The sequence below is a fragment of the Peromyscus maniculatus genome, chromosome 4 (assembly GCF_049852395.1).
Source record: "Peromyscus maniculatus bairdii isolate BWxNUB_F1_BW_parent chromosome 4, HU_Pman_BW_mat_3.1, whole genome shotgun sequence".
In the NCBI taxonomy this organism is placed as follows: domain Eukaryota; kingdom Metazoa; phylum Chordata; class Mammalia; order Rodentia; family Cricetidae; genus Peromyscus; species Peromyscus maniculatus.
In genome coordinates this window covers 105,272,602-105,286,127 of record NC_134855.1, presented here as the reverse complement: position 1 = coordinate 105,286,127, position 13,526 = coordinate 105,272,602, and the positions used below count along the sequence as shown (strand labels likewise).

Below are 13,526 nucleotides of genomic sequence, written 5' to 3'. Positions count from 1 at the left end.
TAAATCATCCAGCCTCCAGCTGCTATGGGCAGCTGCACAGACTCAACTTCTCATGCATGATTTACAAACTGAACTCCAGAGCACGTGTGTTTGTTCAGCACGTGAGGGGTGAGAAGAGATGGAGGACCTGCCTCAGGAAAATCCCAGGACATCACTGTGTGCTTGTCACTGAACCCTAGGGGACAGCACCTGGCAGTCAGAGGCCCTTTGCCCTCACTGTGGGACAGGAATATGATGGATGGCACAGGCCCTCTCTCCCCATGCCTCAAGTTGGTGTCTCTTATACTGAGTGGGTGGGGTTTAACAATATGTCATGGGGCCCAAGCTCACGTCAGCCTTGCTGTGTAGCCAAGGATAATATCGAGCTTACTTTTTATTTAGGATTTTGAGGCTGTTTCATGTGTGGGGGTGTTTTGCCTGCATCTATGCCTGTACACCACATGCGTGCAGCATTGCAGAGGCCAGAACCGGGCATTGGCTCTCCTGGGCCTGGACTTACAGACGGCTGTGAGCTGACATGTGAGTGCTAAGGACTCCGACCCAGGTCTTCTGCAAGAAGAGCTGGATTTTCTTTTCACAGCTGAGCCATCTCTCTAGCCTGACCTTGAATTTCTGATCCTCCTGCCCTGACACCCCACCCCCCGCCCCGAGTCTGAGATTCCAGGTGTGTGCAGCCACACTCAGTTTATAAGGTGATATCTTAGAAGCCATGTGGCTTCATGCATGTGTGGCAGGCACTCTACAGCTGAGCCGCAGCCCTGGCCTTGTGATTTTGTCTCTTTTTAGATTAAAGTTTCATGTTACAGTGCAGCATGACCTCAGACTGTGGCAATCACCCTGTCTCAGCCTTGTGGGAGCTGGGATTGCAGGCATGACCGCCCCATCCCTGCCTACAGATACTGTTTAAATGTCCAAGTCAGACTGGGGTGCAGCTGTGGGACAGGGTTGGTTAAGGAGTGGAGAGACTCGGGCCCTTTCTTGTCCCTCTTACGATGCTCTGTGACCTCACAGCCCAGGCTGGAGCTCATTGGTCCTATCTGGCCTATGAAAGTCAAGGGGCAGTCACAGCAGATGCTGCCTCTCTGGTCACACTGCCATTAGAGCGATTGTTAAACAGAAATACTTAAAGCAGGTCAGTGGTGGCTGACGCCTTTAATCCCAGCACTCGGAGCCAGAGGCTGGTGGGTCTATCATGAATTTGAGGCCAGCCTGGTCTACAGAGCAAGTTCCAGGACAGCCAAGGCTACACAAAGAATCATGTCTCATTGTAAGGGGGGGGGGGTAGAAAAAAAGAAAGAAAGAAAGAGAAATGCCTTGTAGCTTGAGTTTTCCTGGTCCTGCCTGGCCCACAGTCAGGACAAATCTCTCTCACCCGCCAGTCCCCAGTCGCTCAGACCCAACCGAGTAAACACACGGAGACTTACATTGCTTACAAACTGTATGGGTGCAGCAGGCTTCTTGTTATCTAGTTCTTATAGCTTAAATTAACCCATTTCTATTAATCTATACTTTGCCACATGGCTCGTGGCTTACCGGTACCTTACATCTCGCTTATCATGGAGGCGGCTGGCAGTGTCCTTCTGACTCAGCCTTCCACTTCCCAGAATTCTCTTCTCTGCTTGTCCCACCTATACTTCCTGCCTGGCTACTGGCCAATCAGTGTTTTATTTATCAACCCATCAGAGCAACACATTTGACATACAGAACATCCTACAGCAATGCCTAGACCATAGGAATGCTCCACGGCCCTGGGGATAAAGCCACCTGGACCTCTGGATGAGATTCCTGCCTTTGTCTCCTCTTCATTTGTGATTTCAGTACCAGAGACCATCAGCCCCCAGCCTGCTCTGCTCTCACTAGGTCTCTGTCCTGTGCACCTGGGCTCCTCCTTACGCCATCCCTGACTCTCAGTCCTGAGCATGGAAACTTCCCAGCCCCCTCCATGAACCTCTTCTAGCCCCCAGTTTGGGACAGCAGCTTCTCTTACCTTCTCTATCACAACCAAACCATGTCCAGATATGACTGGTTAAGGTCGGTCTCCTCTGGAGCGGAGCCCTTCCTCTGGGACTGGGGCAGGATCTGCCACCTTCAGTGCCGTGTGTGATGGAAACTAGGAAGAAGCCCAGCAAATTATCAGTTAAAGGAATACATGCATGTGCTTAGATGTAAGATTCTGGAACCTTGCGTCTTTGTAGACTGAGAGAAGAAATCTAAAACCACCTCCTCTCTGGGCTTCACCAACTGTCGCCTCTCTGCTTTCCTGGTGTCCTTTCAAGTCCCCTTGGCAGCTCCCCTGAGCTCTGAGGAAGGGGGTGTGCTGGGTGTTTTTAAGGCACCTCTCTGAGCGTGATGGTCCAAACCTGATGCTTCTGGGAACAGTTCAGGGCAAGTCCTAGAACGAGTGTGAATGAGGCTGTGCCTGGTATCTGATATATTTATTGTATGTGCATTCTGGGGACTGCACCTGGGACATATAATTAGTAGGCAATCAAAAAACAGAACTGTCACCACTATTGCTATTGTCTATCTTCCACACTACCCTGAGTTCAGAGAGAATAGGACACTGGCTGAGGCCTCCCAGCTCATCTGGGGCCAGGGGTGGCACCCCTACCTAAGGCTTGCTCACTCGCAGTGCACTCTCTGGCATCTTCTCCCTGTATAAGAGCCGGGGGTTTTGATCGCCAAGTTGCTTGCTGCTGCCTCCAGCTGAGGCAGGTCATCTGTACTAGGCATACCTCACTGAGCTGTCAGAAGACACCGTGGGGGTGGAGAGGCTGGCACCAAGATCCAGGATGGAAATTCCCCAAGACACCCTTGGGCCCTGGGCTTCAGTTCCAACCAAGAAACGCTTATGCCCCGGACATCTTCACAGATCAGCACAAGGCTGGGACTTGAGAGCACTTTGTGTTGATGTCATCATCGTGAGGATGGATGGCAATGTGTGACTAGGATGAGTGCCAGGAGCAACAAGCTAACCCTGAGCCAGCCAGTGAACTTCTAACTTCCTGGGCACCCAGGGCTCTGGCCTGGATCCAAGGGGGGTAAAATAACACTGCACTGGTTAGCAGGAGCCTGGTGCTCTATGGGACTCTGGCACAGGCCGGGGTGCTTGTGGAAAGGACTAAGGAGGGCTTCCCCAACCTTGAAGATGAGGAGGCTGGGGCTGAAGGAGATGAGGACCTTAGCCTAGGTCACCATGGCTCTGATCTCCTGACTGATCATTATCTATAACCAGCAGAGAGATGGGAAAGCCAAGTTCACCCGAGGGACAGGAATTTACCAAAGGAAATTCACAGACCAACATGGTGAGCATCGTACAGACTCGGGTTCAAAGTGAGGCTGGCGAGAAGAGCAACGGCTATTCCGACCCTGTCCTGTTGGAGCTGCATTATTGCCCTACATGAGAAGTCCCTCAGTGAGAGAGGATGGGAGGGTCTCCATCACAGGGTCCAGGAGGACAAACAGACTTCATGTCACTCCCCCTATCGCCTGTTGAGTAATGCTAGGCTCTCATGAAGACAGATGGAGGCTGCATGTGTCTTGCTGGGGATGGAGACCTAAAGCGATCCTCTCCTGCTTGCCCAAGGGACAGTCAAAGAGGACACTGGGTATTCTCATTTCCTTTCTGTTGCTATGATAAAAACACTCTGACTTATAATCAACTCCAGAGGAAAGGGTTACTTCATCTTACACTTCCAGGTCACAGTCCATCATTGTGGGAAGTCAGGGCAGGAACCTGAAGCAGAAACCATGGAGAAATGCTCACAAGCTCATTCTTATGTCTTTCTTGTACAGCGCAGGACTACCTGCCTAGGGAATGCCACCACCTACAGAAGGCTAGGTCCTCCTACATCAATTAACCATCAAGGAAACCTTCATCACCTCTTGAGATTACCTTCTGAGGTGATGCTAGGCTGTGTCAAGTTAATAGTTAATGTTAACTAGCACAGTGGACAATGAGAGGATTTTCCTTTAAGCTGTCAATGATGGCCCTAGAAGCACAGTGATATTTGGGGATATGCCTACACAGCCAAGTCATTCAGTCCTCCCATGAGGACTTTCTTCCAGGTCTTTCTTGGCCATGAGAAGCATGAAGACCAGATTCACTTAGGGAACACTCATCACTTACTTTCTGAGACAAAACCAAAATAAAATAAAATAAAATTCTAACCATGAAGATGACTTTAGAAGAGTTTCCTCATGAACTAAGAGGGTTTCCCCACCTAATCTATAGACCAATGGCCAGCTTGTCCTGGAGACATGCAATGTTATCTTGCTGCCTGGCAGGTTCTTCCTATATGACAAGGTGTGCACACTGTTGACAAAGGAAGACAACAGCTTCTATGGAGTTAAGGCCTCTAAGAGCCTATGTCTCTTATCCATGTGGGTGTTCCTGTTTGTGGGAGACCAGCCCCCACCTTTTAAAGGGTTCCTATGAGGAGTAGAGAGGGACAAGAAACTTACAGATAGAAAGATAGCAGAGAGGAGACAGACAGAAACACAGGATAGCTTCGGGAGGTCCTGGATCAAAATCCAACGGCCCCTTTTGTCTCTTCAAAAGGACTTTTTATAACAATGTCAAGGGCAGAGCAAAAGACCTCCCCCTTGCTAGATCAAAGCACACCACACAACCAAGTGTAGACCCTTCCAAACACCTGGTAACTGCGCCCGTGGTCAAATCACCCCCTTATGTAGCCCTGCTGGGTAAAGCAAGCTTAGATTCTCAGACCCTGAGTAAGTTCTCACTAGGAAACCTCTGTGGATCTCTACACCTGTTCCTATTTTATTCCTCATTTAAGGATTTCTTCCTTCCTAATCTTGAGGAAATGCCAAAGGAGACTGGGGCTGTTGGCCCTGTCTACCCCTGGAATAGAAATCCTTGGACACATGCTGGAATGAGGAAACGGCTATCATTCCCCCTCCTGTTTTTCCTTTTGATAAAGGGTCTCATATAGCTGAGACTGACCATGAACTCCTGAAAGATAGGATTACAGGCATATACCACCATGTTTGAAATCCTCTTCCTCTTGGAAGATATTCTAAGTTGACCATTCATTTTTTTCTTTCCTTGGAATTTTTAAAAAATGTTAATCTATTGTAGTCCGGTTTCTTCTTATTTTTCTGTGCCTAATTGTGGTTTTTCTTCGTATTTTTCTCAATTGGGATTTGTTCATCTTATTGAATCTTTCAACTGTTACTGGAAATTTCTTCAAATTCAGTTATTATTTTTATATTATTTTTCTAGGTTTTCTTTGTCCTTTTCTTCTAAGACTCCAACTATATATTTTTTTAGGCTTTAAAAACTTTGTCTTACATTCGTTTGTACTTTTCTTCTATTCATTTTAGTCCATTTATATTTAATGTAATCCCTAAAATGGTTGGACCGATAACTGAAAATTTTCTATTTGTTTCCTGTCTTAGGTGTCCCTCTCTTCCTCTTGACTGCCATGTCTTGTGTTTATGCTCCCTTGTTTCCTGGCTTTCCTGTGTTATAATTCTTTGTTGAGTAGTGATCTAGACGTATGCCCAGCTATGAGATCATCTCCTGCTCCAGGTCATGTGTGTTTTCTGGGTTCTTTTCAGAGTTTTAATTCTCAGCATTTTGAACAATATGCTCAGAGACAGTGACAAAATGTTAATCAGCTTTCCATTACTGTAACAACATACTTGTGGTGACTTAATGAGGAAAAAGATTTATTTGGCTCATGGTTTTGGAGATTTGAGTCCATGGTCACTAGGCCCTGTCATTTTGGGCTTGTGGTGGCACTGTATGTCATGGCCAGAGTCTGTGGCAGAGGAGGCCTCATGAGAGCCAAGGAACAAAAGGAAGACTGTGTGTCAGGATCCAAATAGGGACATGACCGTTCCCCGGTGACTTAACTTCCTTCTTCTAAGCCCCACTTCCTAAAGATTCCACGACTTGGTGTATGTGTGTGGAGGAGCGTGGGGGGAGTACGAGGAATTGAACACCCAGGGTCTCCCACATAAAGGGAGAAATCCAGAGTCTGCTTTAAGGGCAAAGGAATTTATTTGAGAAAGGAAACTCACAAGACAGAATAGAGGAATTTGTGGCAGGATCCTGGAAAGGTGAGGCATGGTCCCATACTGTTCTTCTGCCTGAGATCTGCCTGGTCTGTCCCAGCATCCAAAACCACGAGGGAGCAAAGAGAGCCTGAGTACGTGCATCCCAGGTCTTAAGAGCCTCTAAGAGGCCACACCTCAGGGGCACATACTTCAAGGTCATAGGCAGGTGTGACAGTTACCTGCTACCTCACTAGGGGCGGTGCTTCAAGGTCATAGCTAGAACAGCTACCCACAACACCCACATGTTAGGCAAGTGCTCTACCGTTGAGCTATGTCCCCAGCTCTCCACCATTTAACAGCACTGTGAGCTGGGGAGCAAGCCTTTGCCACATGAGTCTCTAGGGAACATTCACATCATAGCAGAAACAGAGACAGACCCCAGTTTGTTCTTCATAGCTCTGATTTGCTCTTACTAAAAACATATTAATCTGCTATTTTGAAATCCTTTTCTGCTTAGCTCCAGCCTCTGGGGCATCTCTGGGTTCTGAGTCAACATCATGACCAGCAACCTTTTCATTCTCATATCTAGAGATCTTCTGTTGCTTGCTGAACATTGTGATTTGTTACAGAGGCCTAGCATTAAATTATTCCCCTACCAAGACTGATAAATTTGGGGGCTGCTGTGGAGATAGCTTGCTGGGCAAAGTTGTTGTTGTGGTAGCATAATGAGTTAAGTTTGGATCCCCAGCACCCACATAAAAGCTGACAATCACCCCAACATTGTGGAGAGAGACAGGTGGATCCCAGAGGCTTGCTGGACAGCCAATCTAGCTGAAATAGTCAACTCCAGGTTTAGGGAGATGCTCTGTCTCAAAAATACTATGGAGAGCATTGGATGAAGGCACCTAACATCAACCTCACACATAGAGTCACCACACACACACACACACACAGAGTGTATTGGCTTTTCTATCTGAACACTCAAGTGAGCTTCCCAGGTGACTGGGGCCCTGCCCCATGCAGCTGTCTAGTGAGATCCTTTCTGCCCTGTGGCTCTGTCTTCCCCTCCCCTGGATCTCATCCTGATTGATCTGCATGTCTGAGGCCCTTCTTCACCATGTGAGGGTCCAGCCAGTGGGAAATCTCAGAGGGAGAGTCACCTACTGTACTGGTTCATGTTCATTGTCAACAACAGGGCTGGATTGGGAATCACCTGGGAGACACACCTGTGAATGTGCCTGTGTGTGTGTGTTTCCAGGGATTTAACTGAGGAGGGGAGATGTACCCTGAGCGTGGACAGCACCATCCTATGCACCGAAGGCCCTGAGTGTCAGCTCTCTTCTCTCTGAGCCCTAGACCTCTGGTTCTATATTCTTGCCGGCCCCTTTTATGGGAGTCTAGTCTTCATAACTAATAAATAATGTATTAATTAGGACTCTCTTGGTTACAAGAAACAGCCACCCATCTCAAGCTGTTGGCTTAAACAATAACCAGGGGATTTGCTGGCTCATATAACTGGAAGAGAGCTGTTTAGAAGTGCCATGAGGCACAGCTGGATCCAGACACACAGTAACTACAGCTGGTCTCCTCTTCTCTCTTATCTCCTGAGGGGACAGCATTCTCAGGCTCCCTGTTGCCCACCTCCGAGTCCCCACTGACTCCATAAGTCTCCTGTAGGGCTCTCATGGTCCTGGTCCCATCTAACACTCAGCCTGAGCTGAACACTGTAGTGGTGGAACCAGGGCTGCTTGCCAGTTCCATTCAGATCTCCAAAGCCACCAACCATGCTGTGGCTTCAGGAGCAAAGAGGCCAGCAAAAGCGATCGGGGTGCAGTTACCAAGTCTGAATGGGGATGGTGAGCAGCCAAACACGGCCTGGGTTGAGGCACAGCCATAGTCAGAGGGACAGAATCCCATGTTCATCTTGAGATGGCGGCTGAATGGAGCAGTCAGGGCCGGGAGGGGGTTGGGGGCTCTATGTTGGGAGTCCAGAAGGGAGGGATGGGGTGTGGCTTGATCTCCTGATGGTCAAGCAGAGAGGGATGGAGGCATGGTGCCAGAGCACAGATGTGCCATGGAGGTAGATGGGAAGAAGGGTGGGATGGGGGGAAGACTGGGGGCAACAGAGGCTGAAGGAGGTGGAGAGGTCAGCTTTGGGGGTGCTGAGCGTGAGACACCCGGGAAACATGGTGTGAGGTACTTTTTCTTTGTGGGATTCCACTCACTCCTGGCACCTTGTGAGTCTCTATGAAGCACGAGAAGAACAGTTCACTGAATGATGCCTCTTCTGCCCAGTAGAATGCACTAGGACCAAGGGAGGTCTGTTCCCCAGAGAGCTGGACAGTACAGCTTGCTGAGCTGTTCCCAGGGAGTGGGTCCCTGAGATTGCACAGAGTCAGAATCTTTGGAGTCTGGGCTAGCTTGGTGCTGGAGCAGGAAATAGTATATACCATGTCAGTCAAACTCCTAGGTCACCAGCCTTGAAGAACTAACAGCAGGGCTATGTGAGAAGTAAGAGACAAAGAATATAGGAGGCAGAGACAGGCCAGAAAGGCAGCAAAGGACGTCCAGGGAAGGCCACCAAACAGGGCTGGTGTAATCTTGGTGGGCTTCCTGGAGACAGCACCGAGAAGCAGCTTCAAGACTCTAGGCCAAAAGGACACTATGACTTCAAGTGCAAGCTTTCTGGACCCAACTTGCTTTGTCTGATAACTCCCTAGACCCGGCTTCCAGATACCCCTGAGTGCCCCAGGCATCCTGAGACTTGCAAACGAGGACCTGAGCTCCTCCCCTCCAGCACGCCAGGAAGCATGGGCAGCTCCTCTACATCTTCCTGTTCGTCTTCCCCTACAGGGATTTTCCCTCAAGTACCCTAGCCCTCCTGTCTTTTCCCCAAAGGCCAAGCGAGCTGCTGCAGCTTCCCAGGATGTGGCCGTGGGAGTGGGAACACTGGAGGAGTGACAGCTAGGCCACGCCCCGGGGGCGTGGCCGCCAAGAGGGTGTAGCCCGACATTTCCTGCCTGAGAGAGGACTTTGGGGGCTCCCTGCTTAGTCCGGGGAGGAAGGATGTGAGAGAATCCTCGCCTAACATCAGTGGACCTGGTTAGTCCTGGGGCTGGCAGGGCCCGAGTGAGCAGAGGAGTCAACTTCCATGCATTAGGCCTGCAGCCCAGGCTGTTCAGACTGCGGGGCCACTGCGCTCTTGGGCCTGTGATCCATTTAGCCGTCGTTAATATTTTACGCCGCACTGTCAGGGGATCGATGACTCGCTTATAGCTCCCTGCTTATAGGCAGTCATTGACGCTTCCACTGACATCCGAAAATGCTCAGGAGCAAAGGGAAACTGAGGCAGGGAGTCAGCAGTGAGTGCCAGCCTCAGAAGTTCCCAGGGATGGTTTCTTATGCATGCTGGGTTCTCTGCCTCACCTGGTACAGCTGTCTTCCTGCTCAGCTGGGCTGGGTGTAAATCATGGGGGTGGGGAGGTGAGGAGGGTCAGAGCCCACTCAAGCGCCACCCATAGTCTCACTGGATCCTTTACGAGCCCCGCGAAAGGCTAGTCACCACCCCATTTTATGGATGGGGAAACTGAACCTTACAGAGGTTATGACTATTGGGATGCCCATCAGGACTTTTACTCTACATGGACTCTAACTGGGACCTAGGCTGGGTATTTCTTAGTGCTTGAGTGTATAATTTATAGGTCATAGGAGACCTTTGACGTTCTGGCCTTTTAAACGTTTTCAGTACGTGGAGTTCTCCAGCAGAGCTATCTGGTGATCTTGGCCTCTCTGCCTAGCCCTCCGGCCTTGGTCAGTGAGTGGAAACTGCAGCTGCGCTAAAGCCTCGTGCTTACAGCTCCTTAAAAGTGCCCAGATTCTGGCTTTTAACCAAGAAGGTGAAAATAGTGAGGCCGGAGGCTGTGCGGCGCCCATCACTGAAGCGCTGGTCCAGAATGTAACGGGCTAGCGTTGCACCTGTGCCCCATTAATTCATCCCCTGGGCCTCACTTTCCTTGTGTGTAAAACGGGAGGTGAGAAATGCCCACCCGAGGACCCCTTCAAATATATCCAAAGGTATGGCCCAGATAGACGAGCTCCGGCGCAGGTGGGATGGGAGTGGGGTCTCTGCTGCGGTTCCCATACACCTGAGTGTAGAGCTGTGCCTGGGACTGAATGCCGCGTTGATGCTCTCTGAATGAGTGGGCGAGTAGTTGGTGAACTCCTAAAGGCAAGCTGAGGTTGTTCGGGCTGAAAGAGGGAACAGCCTTCTTAGGCTCTTAGGCGTGAAGCAGCGCTCAATTTCTCCTGCTATTTTAGCAGGAAAGGTTGGTATTGGCGGCGGCAGCGCTTCTCTCCCAGTCCCTCTGGGTCGGGGCGAGGGCTCCCGCGGTGCGCTGCACCAGCTGGAGAGCAGCAGAGAGTCTGCCCTCGGCGCCTAGCATCTGCTGGAGCTTCGCCGGCTGGATCATCTGCGGCTCCGCCCTGCCACTCCCCACCCTCTCCTCCTCCTGTCTTTCCGTGACTTCCTTGGCCCTACCGAGTGCCCCGAAGGGAAGAAAGCCATCCACAAACTAATTAGCACAGCTCTCAGCAACAGCTTAGATCTTCTCGACAGCCAGAAAGGCAAATCGGCCTTCTATGGAGAAGGCTGCAAGTCCGAGACACGACCAAGGTCACACAGCAGTCAGAACTTGAACTCGGTTAAGTAGGCTTCAGTGCCAAAGCCGAAGCTTCCTCACAAAGCCTCGGGAGTGCAAGCAGGTTTCCAGAACTGGAGAACTCTTGATACCAACTTCTCCATCTCCAAAGAGGGATCAAGTTGAATCTCAGCCTGTGGGCTGAGAGTTGCAGGAAACAGCCCGGAGAAACAGAGCTTCCCGGATCCTCGGCACCCCTCCCTCTGACTCTCATGCAGGGAGTGTGGCCGCCGCGCCCCTCCTCCTGGGCACCAGGCTCCCTCCAGCGGGTGGGGAAACCGCAGACCGCGCGGCCTCCCCAGGGCTGACGGGGCAGCGGTGGCAACGCGCCAGGCTTAGTCTGGAGCTGGACCATGCAAGGCGGGGCCTCATCCCTCCCACCTCTTCCCGGGCTGGCAAGGAGGGGCCGCAGGGGACAAGTCCCGGAGTGGTCGCTGCGCCTAGGCCAATGAGCGCGCGGGGAGCCGCGATGGAGCCTGGGGCGGCCGGGAGCGCCCCGGACCCCCGCCGGTGTGGCCCCGAGCCCTCGGGGCAGGACAGGGGGCGGCAGAGTCCTGGTGCCCTGTGCGGGGCATGGGGGCGTTGCTGGCTGACACCGGTGCCGGGAGCTGCGCCCCGCACTGCAACCGCCGCTGTGCCTCGAAGTTTGGTGGCTGATTTGGAAAGTTGCGCCCGGGTTCCAGCATCACGGCCAGTTCTTCTCACTGTCGCCTTCTCTTCGGCGGGGTCCTGGCCCCACCAACACCCGTAGCTCCGCCTGTCCGGGGCATGTGAGCCGCCGCCTCTGAAGCCGGGCGGGAGGCTCCGGCCTGGGCGCCTGCAGGCAGCGCACGGCCTAAGGGTGCGCCCTGGTCCCAGCCACGCTCACCATGGGCATCCAGGGTATGGAGCTGTGCGCCATGGCCGTGGTGGTGCTGCTGTTCATTGCCGTCCTCAAGCAGTTCGGCATCTTGGAACCCATGTCCATGGAAGGTAACGTGTGGCCGCCCGCCCTTCTGTGGCTCTTCCCTGGGAGGCCAGGGGTCGGTGGAAGGATAGCTGCATCCGTTTAGACGCCGCCCCCTCCTGGCTGCGGAGGGCTGGGGCTGGGACTAGGAGGGCAGAGAGAGCTCGGGCTGGACAGACCAAACCCGACTGGCAGCGTTGGCATAGATGGGAGAGATGGGCAGGGGGACATCTTGAATGAGCATTCCTAGCTGACCCAGGCCTGCGAGTTCGAGCTGCCTCTGGCTTGGGCCGCCTGGGGGACAAGGTGACCCAGTGTGAAGGTGCCAGGAAAGACCCACAACCCCAGGTGCTAGTAATCGGCGAATGGTTTGAGACCTTTGCCAATGGTGGGACTGTCCCTTTCGTCCTCCATCTGGCGTCCAGTTCCCTGTTCTCATGCAAAGCTCCTGTCCCTGAGATCAGTAACCAAATCCGCAGCCACATTTCTGTCCTAATAAAATATTAACAGACTACCCTTAAACCAGTCTTATCCATCTCTTTGGGACCCCTGACAAATATCCTTGGAAATGAATACCAGCCACAGGGCCCTCCCACTTCTGGGCAGGTTAGAAGGAGGGGTCTCCTCCAGACACATAGTTGGGCTAAGATTAGAAGGGAACACCAGAGAGAGAACTTCGCCAGCTGTTCCAAATGTTCAGGTGCAGCCCTGCTTCTCAGAACTGAGAGATGGGGGCTGGCTTCGGGTCATCTAGGTTCCTTATCTGCTTCAAGGGGGGATGGGCATCCTGCCTGCTTCAGCATTATAACGACCTTGCCAGGCCCCAGTTCTTGGGAATGGAACCCAGAGACTGTGGGAGGGAGGATGATCCTGTCTCTGAGCTGTCCAGCATCATCTTAGACATAGGGATGGGTCCCAACCCCTGCTAAGGGTTCATGAGGATCAGAAAGGGCAGGCCAGGATGCTAGGCCATCCATTACTCTGCTCCCAAGGCCAGGGTTGGCTCTTTCCTTGAAACCTATCACCACACACTCGCCACAGATGTCGTGGGATCCCTCATGCCTCTTTTCTAAATCTGAATGAAGACTAGAGAGAAAAAGCTTGCTTAGATCACCACCACCTCGGGCTCTTAGTGGGCAGGAAAGTTACCCAAGCCAGGCCTTGCCTGGCTGGAGATGCATCCTGGCAGTGAACTTGGTGGGGAACCATGTGAGGGTGCTTGGGGTTGGAGCAGGCATGGGGAGGGATTCACATACCCCCAGAAGACTTCCTGTACCCACCTTCTTCTGCACATCTGGCATTGGCAGCCTGGAGTATGTGAGGAGGTGTGATGCCCGGGGAAGCCATGACCATTCCATTGCAAATCCTTGTTTCCCGGGCCCTCCTGGACCCTCACTCCTGCCCATGCCCAGAAGCACCAGTCAGCCTCATCTCCATAGCTCTACAAAGGTGACTCCGGCCAAGGTCTGGGACAGGCTAAGGGCTGACTTTGTGAGTTCTCAGGAGAAGGACCATCTTTCTGAGGTGGACAGGATCCCTAAGACAGTGTATGATCGGACCTGCTAACCAGCCTCCTTCCAGTGCAGAACGTCCCCCTTTCCAGCCCACTAGGGCCTTTGGGAGTTCTGGAGTCTTGATGCAGGTGAGGGAGCACACAGCTGGAGCCAGTGAGGCCTGAGAGGGGATCCTGTCATCCTTACAAACTGTAAAGCCTCTTAGCCATGTGGGGTTTCCGCTGCACCATCTATAAATAGGGGCTGATGATTTAACCCCTGCACCCCAGTGCTATGACAGGCTTTAAGGTCCGTGCCCTGCTCCCCCGGAACCATTGCTATCACCAGCACCCCGCAAGGGATGGT

General features: G+C 52.0%; 1 protein-coding gene across 3 annotated transcripts in view; it reads left to right on the top strand.

Moving 5' to 3' along the window:
• The window catches only part of Kcnip3 (potassium voltage-gated channel interacting protein 3), an 80,789-nt gene that overhangs the window by 32,245 nt on the left and 35,018 nt on the right, over positions 1-13,526 (top strand). Inside the window, exon 1 of one of the 3 annotated variants that reach the window (XM_006986452.3) lies at positions 11,164-11,693. The exons of the other annotated variants lie outside the window; for them this stretch is intronic. Within the exon in view, the coding sequence (XP_006986514.1) occupies positions 11,591-11,693 (103 nt within the window). The 5' untranslated portion in view covers positions 11,164-11,590. Of the gene's footprint in view, positions 1-11,163; positions 11,694-13,526 lie in introns of those variants that run through there. 3 annotated transcript variants of the gene reach the window in all.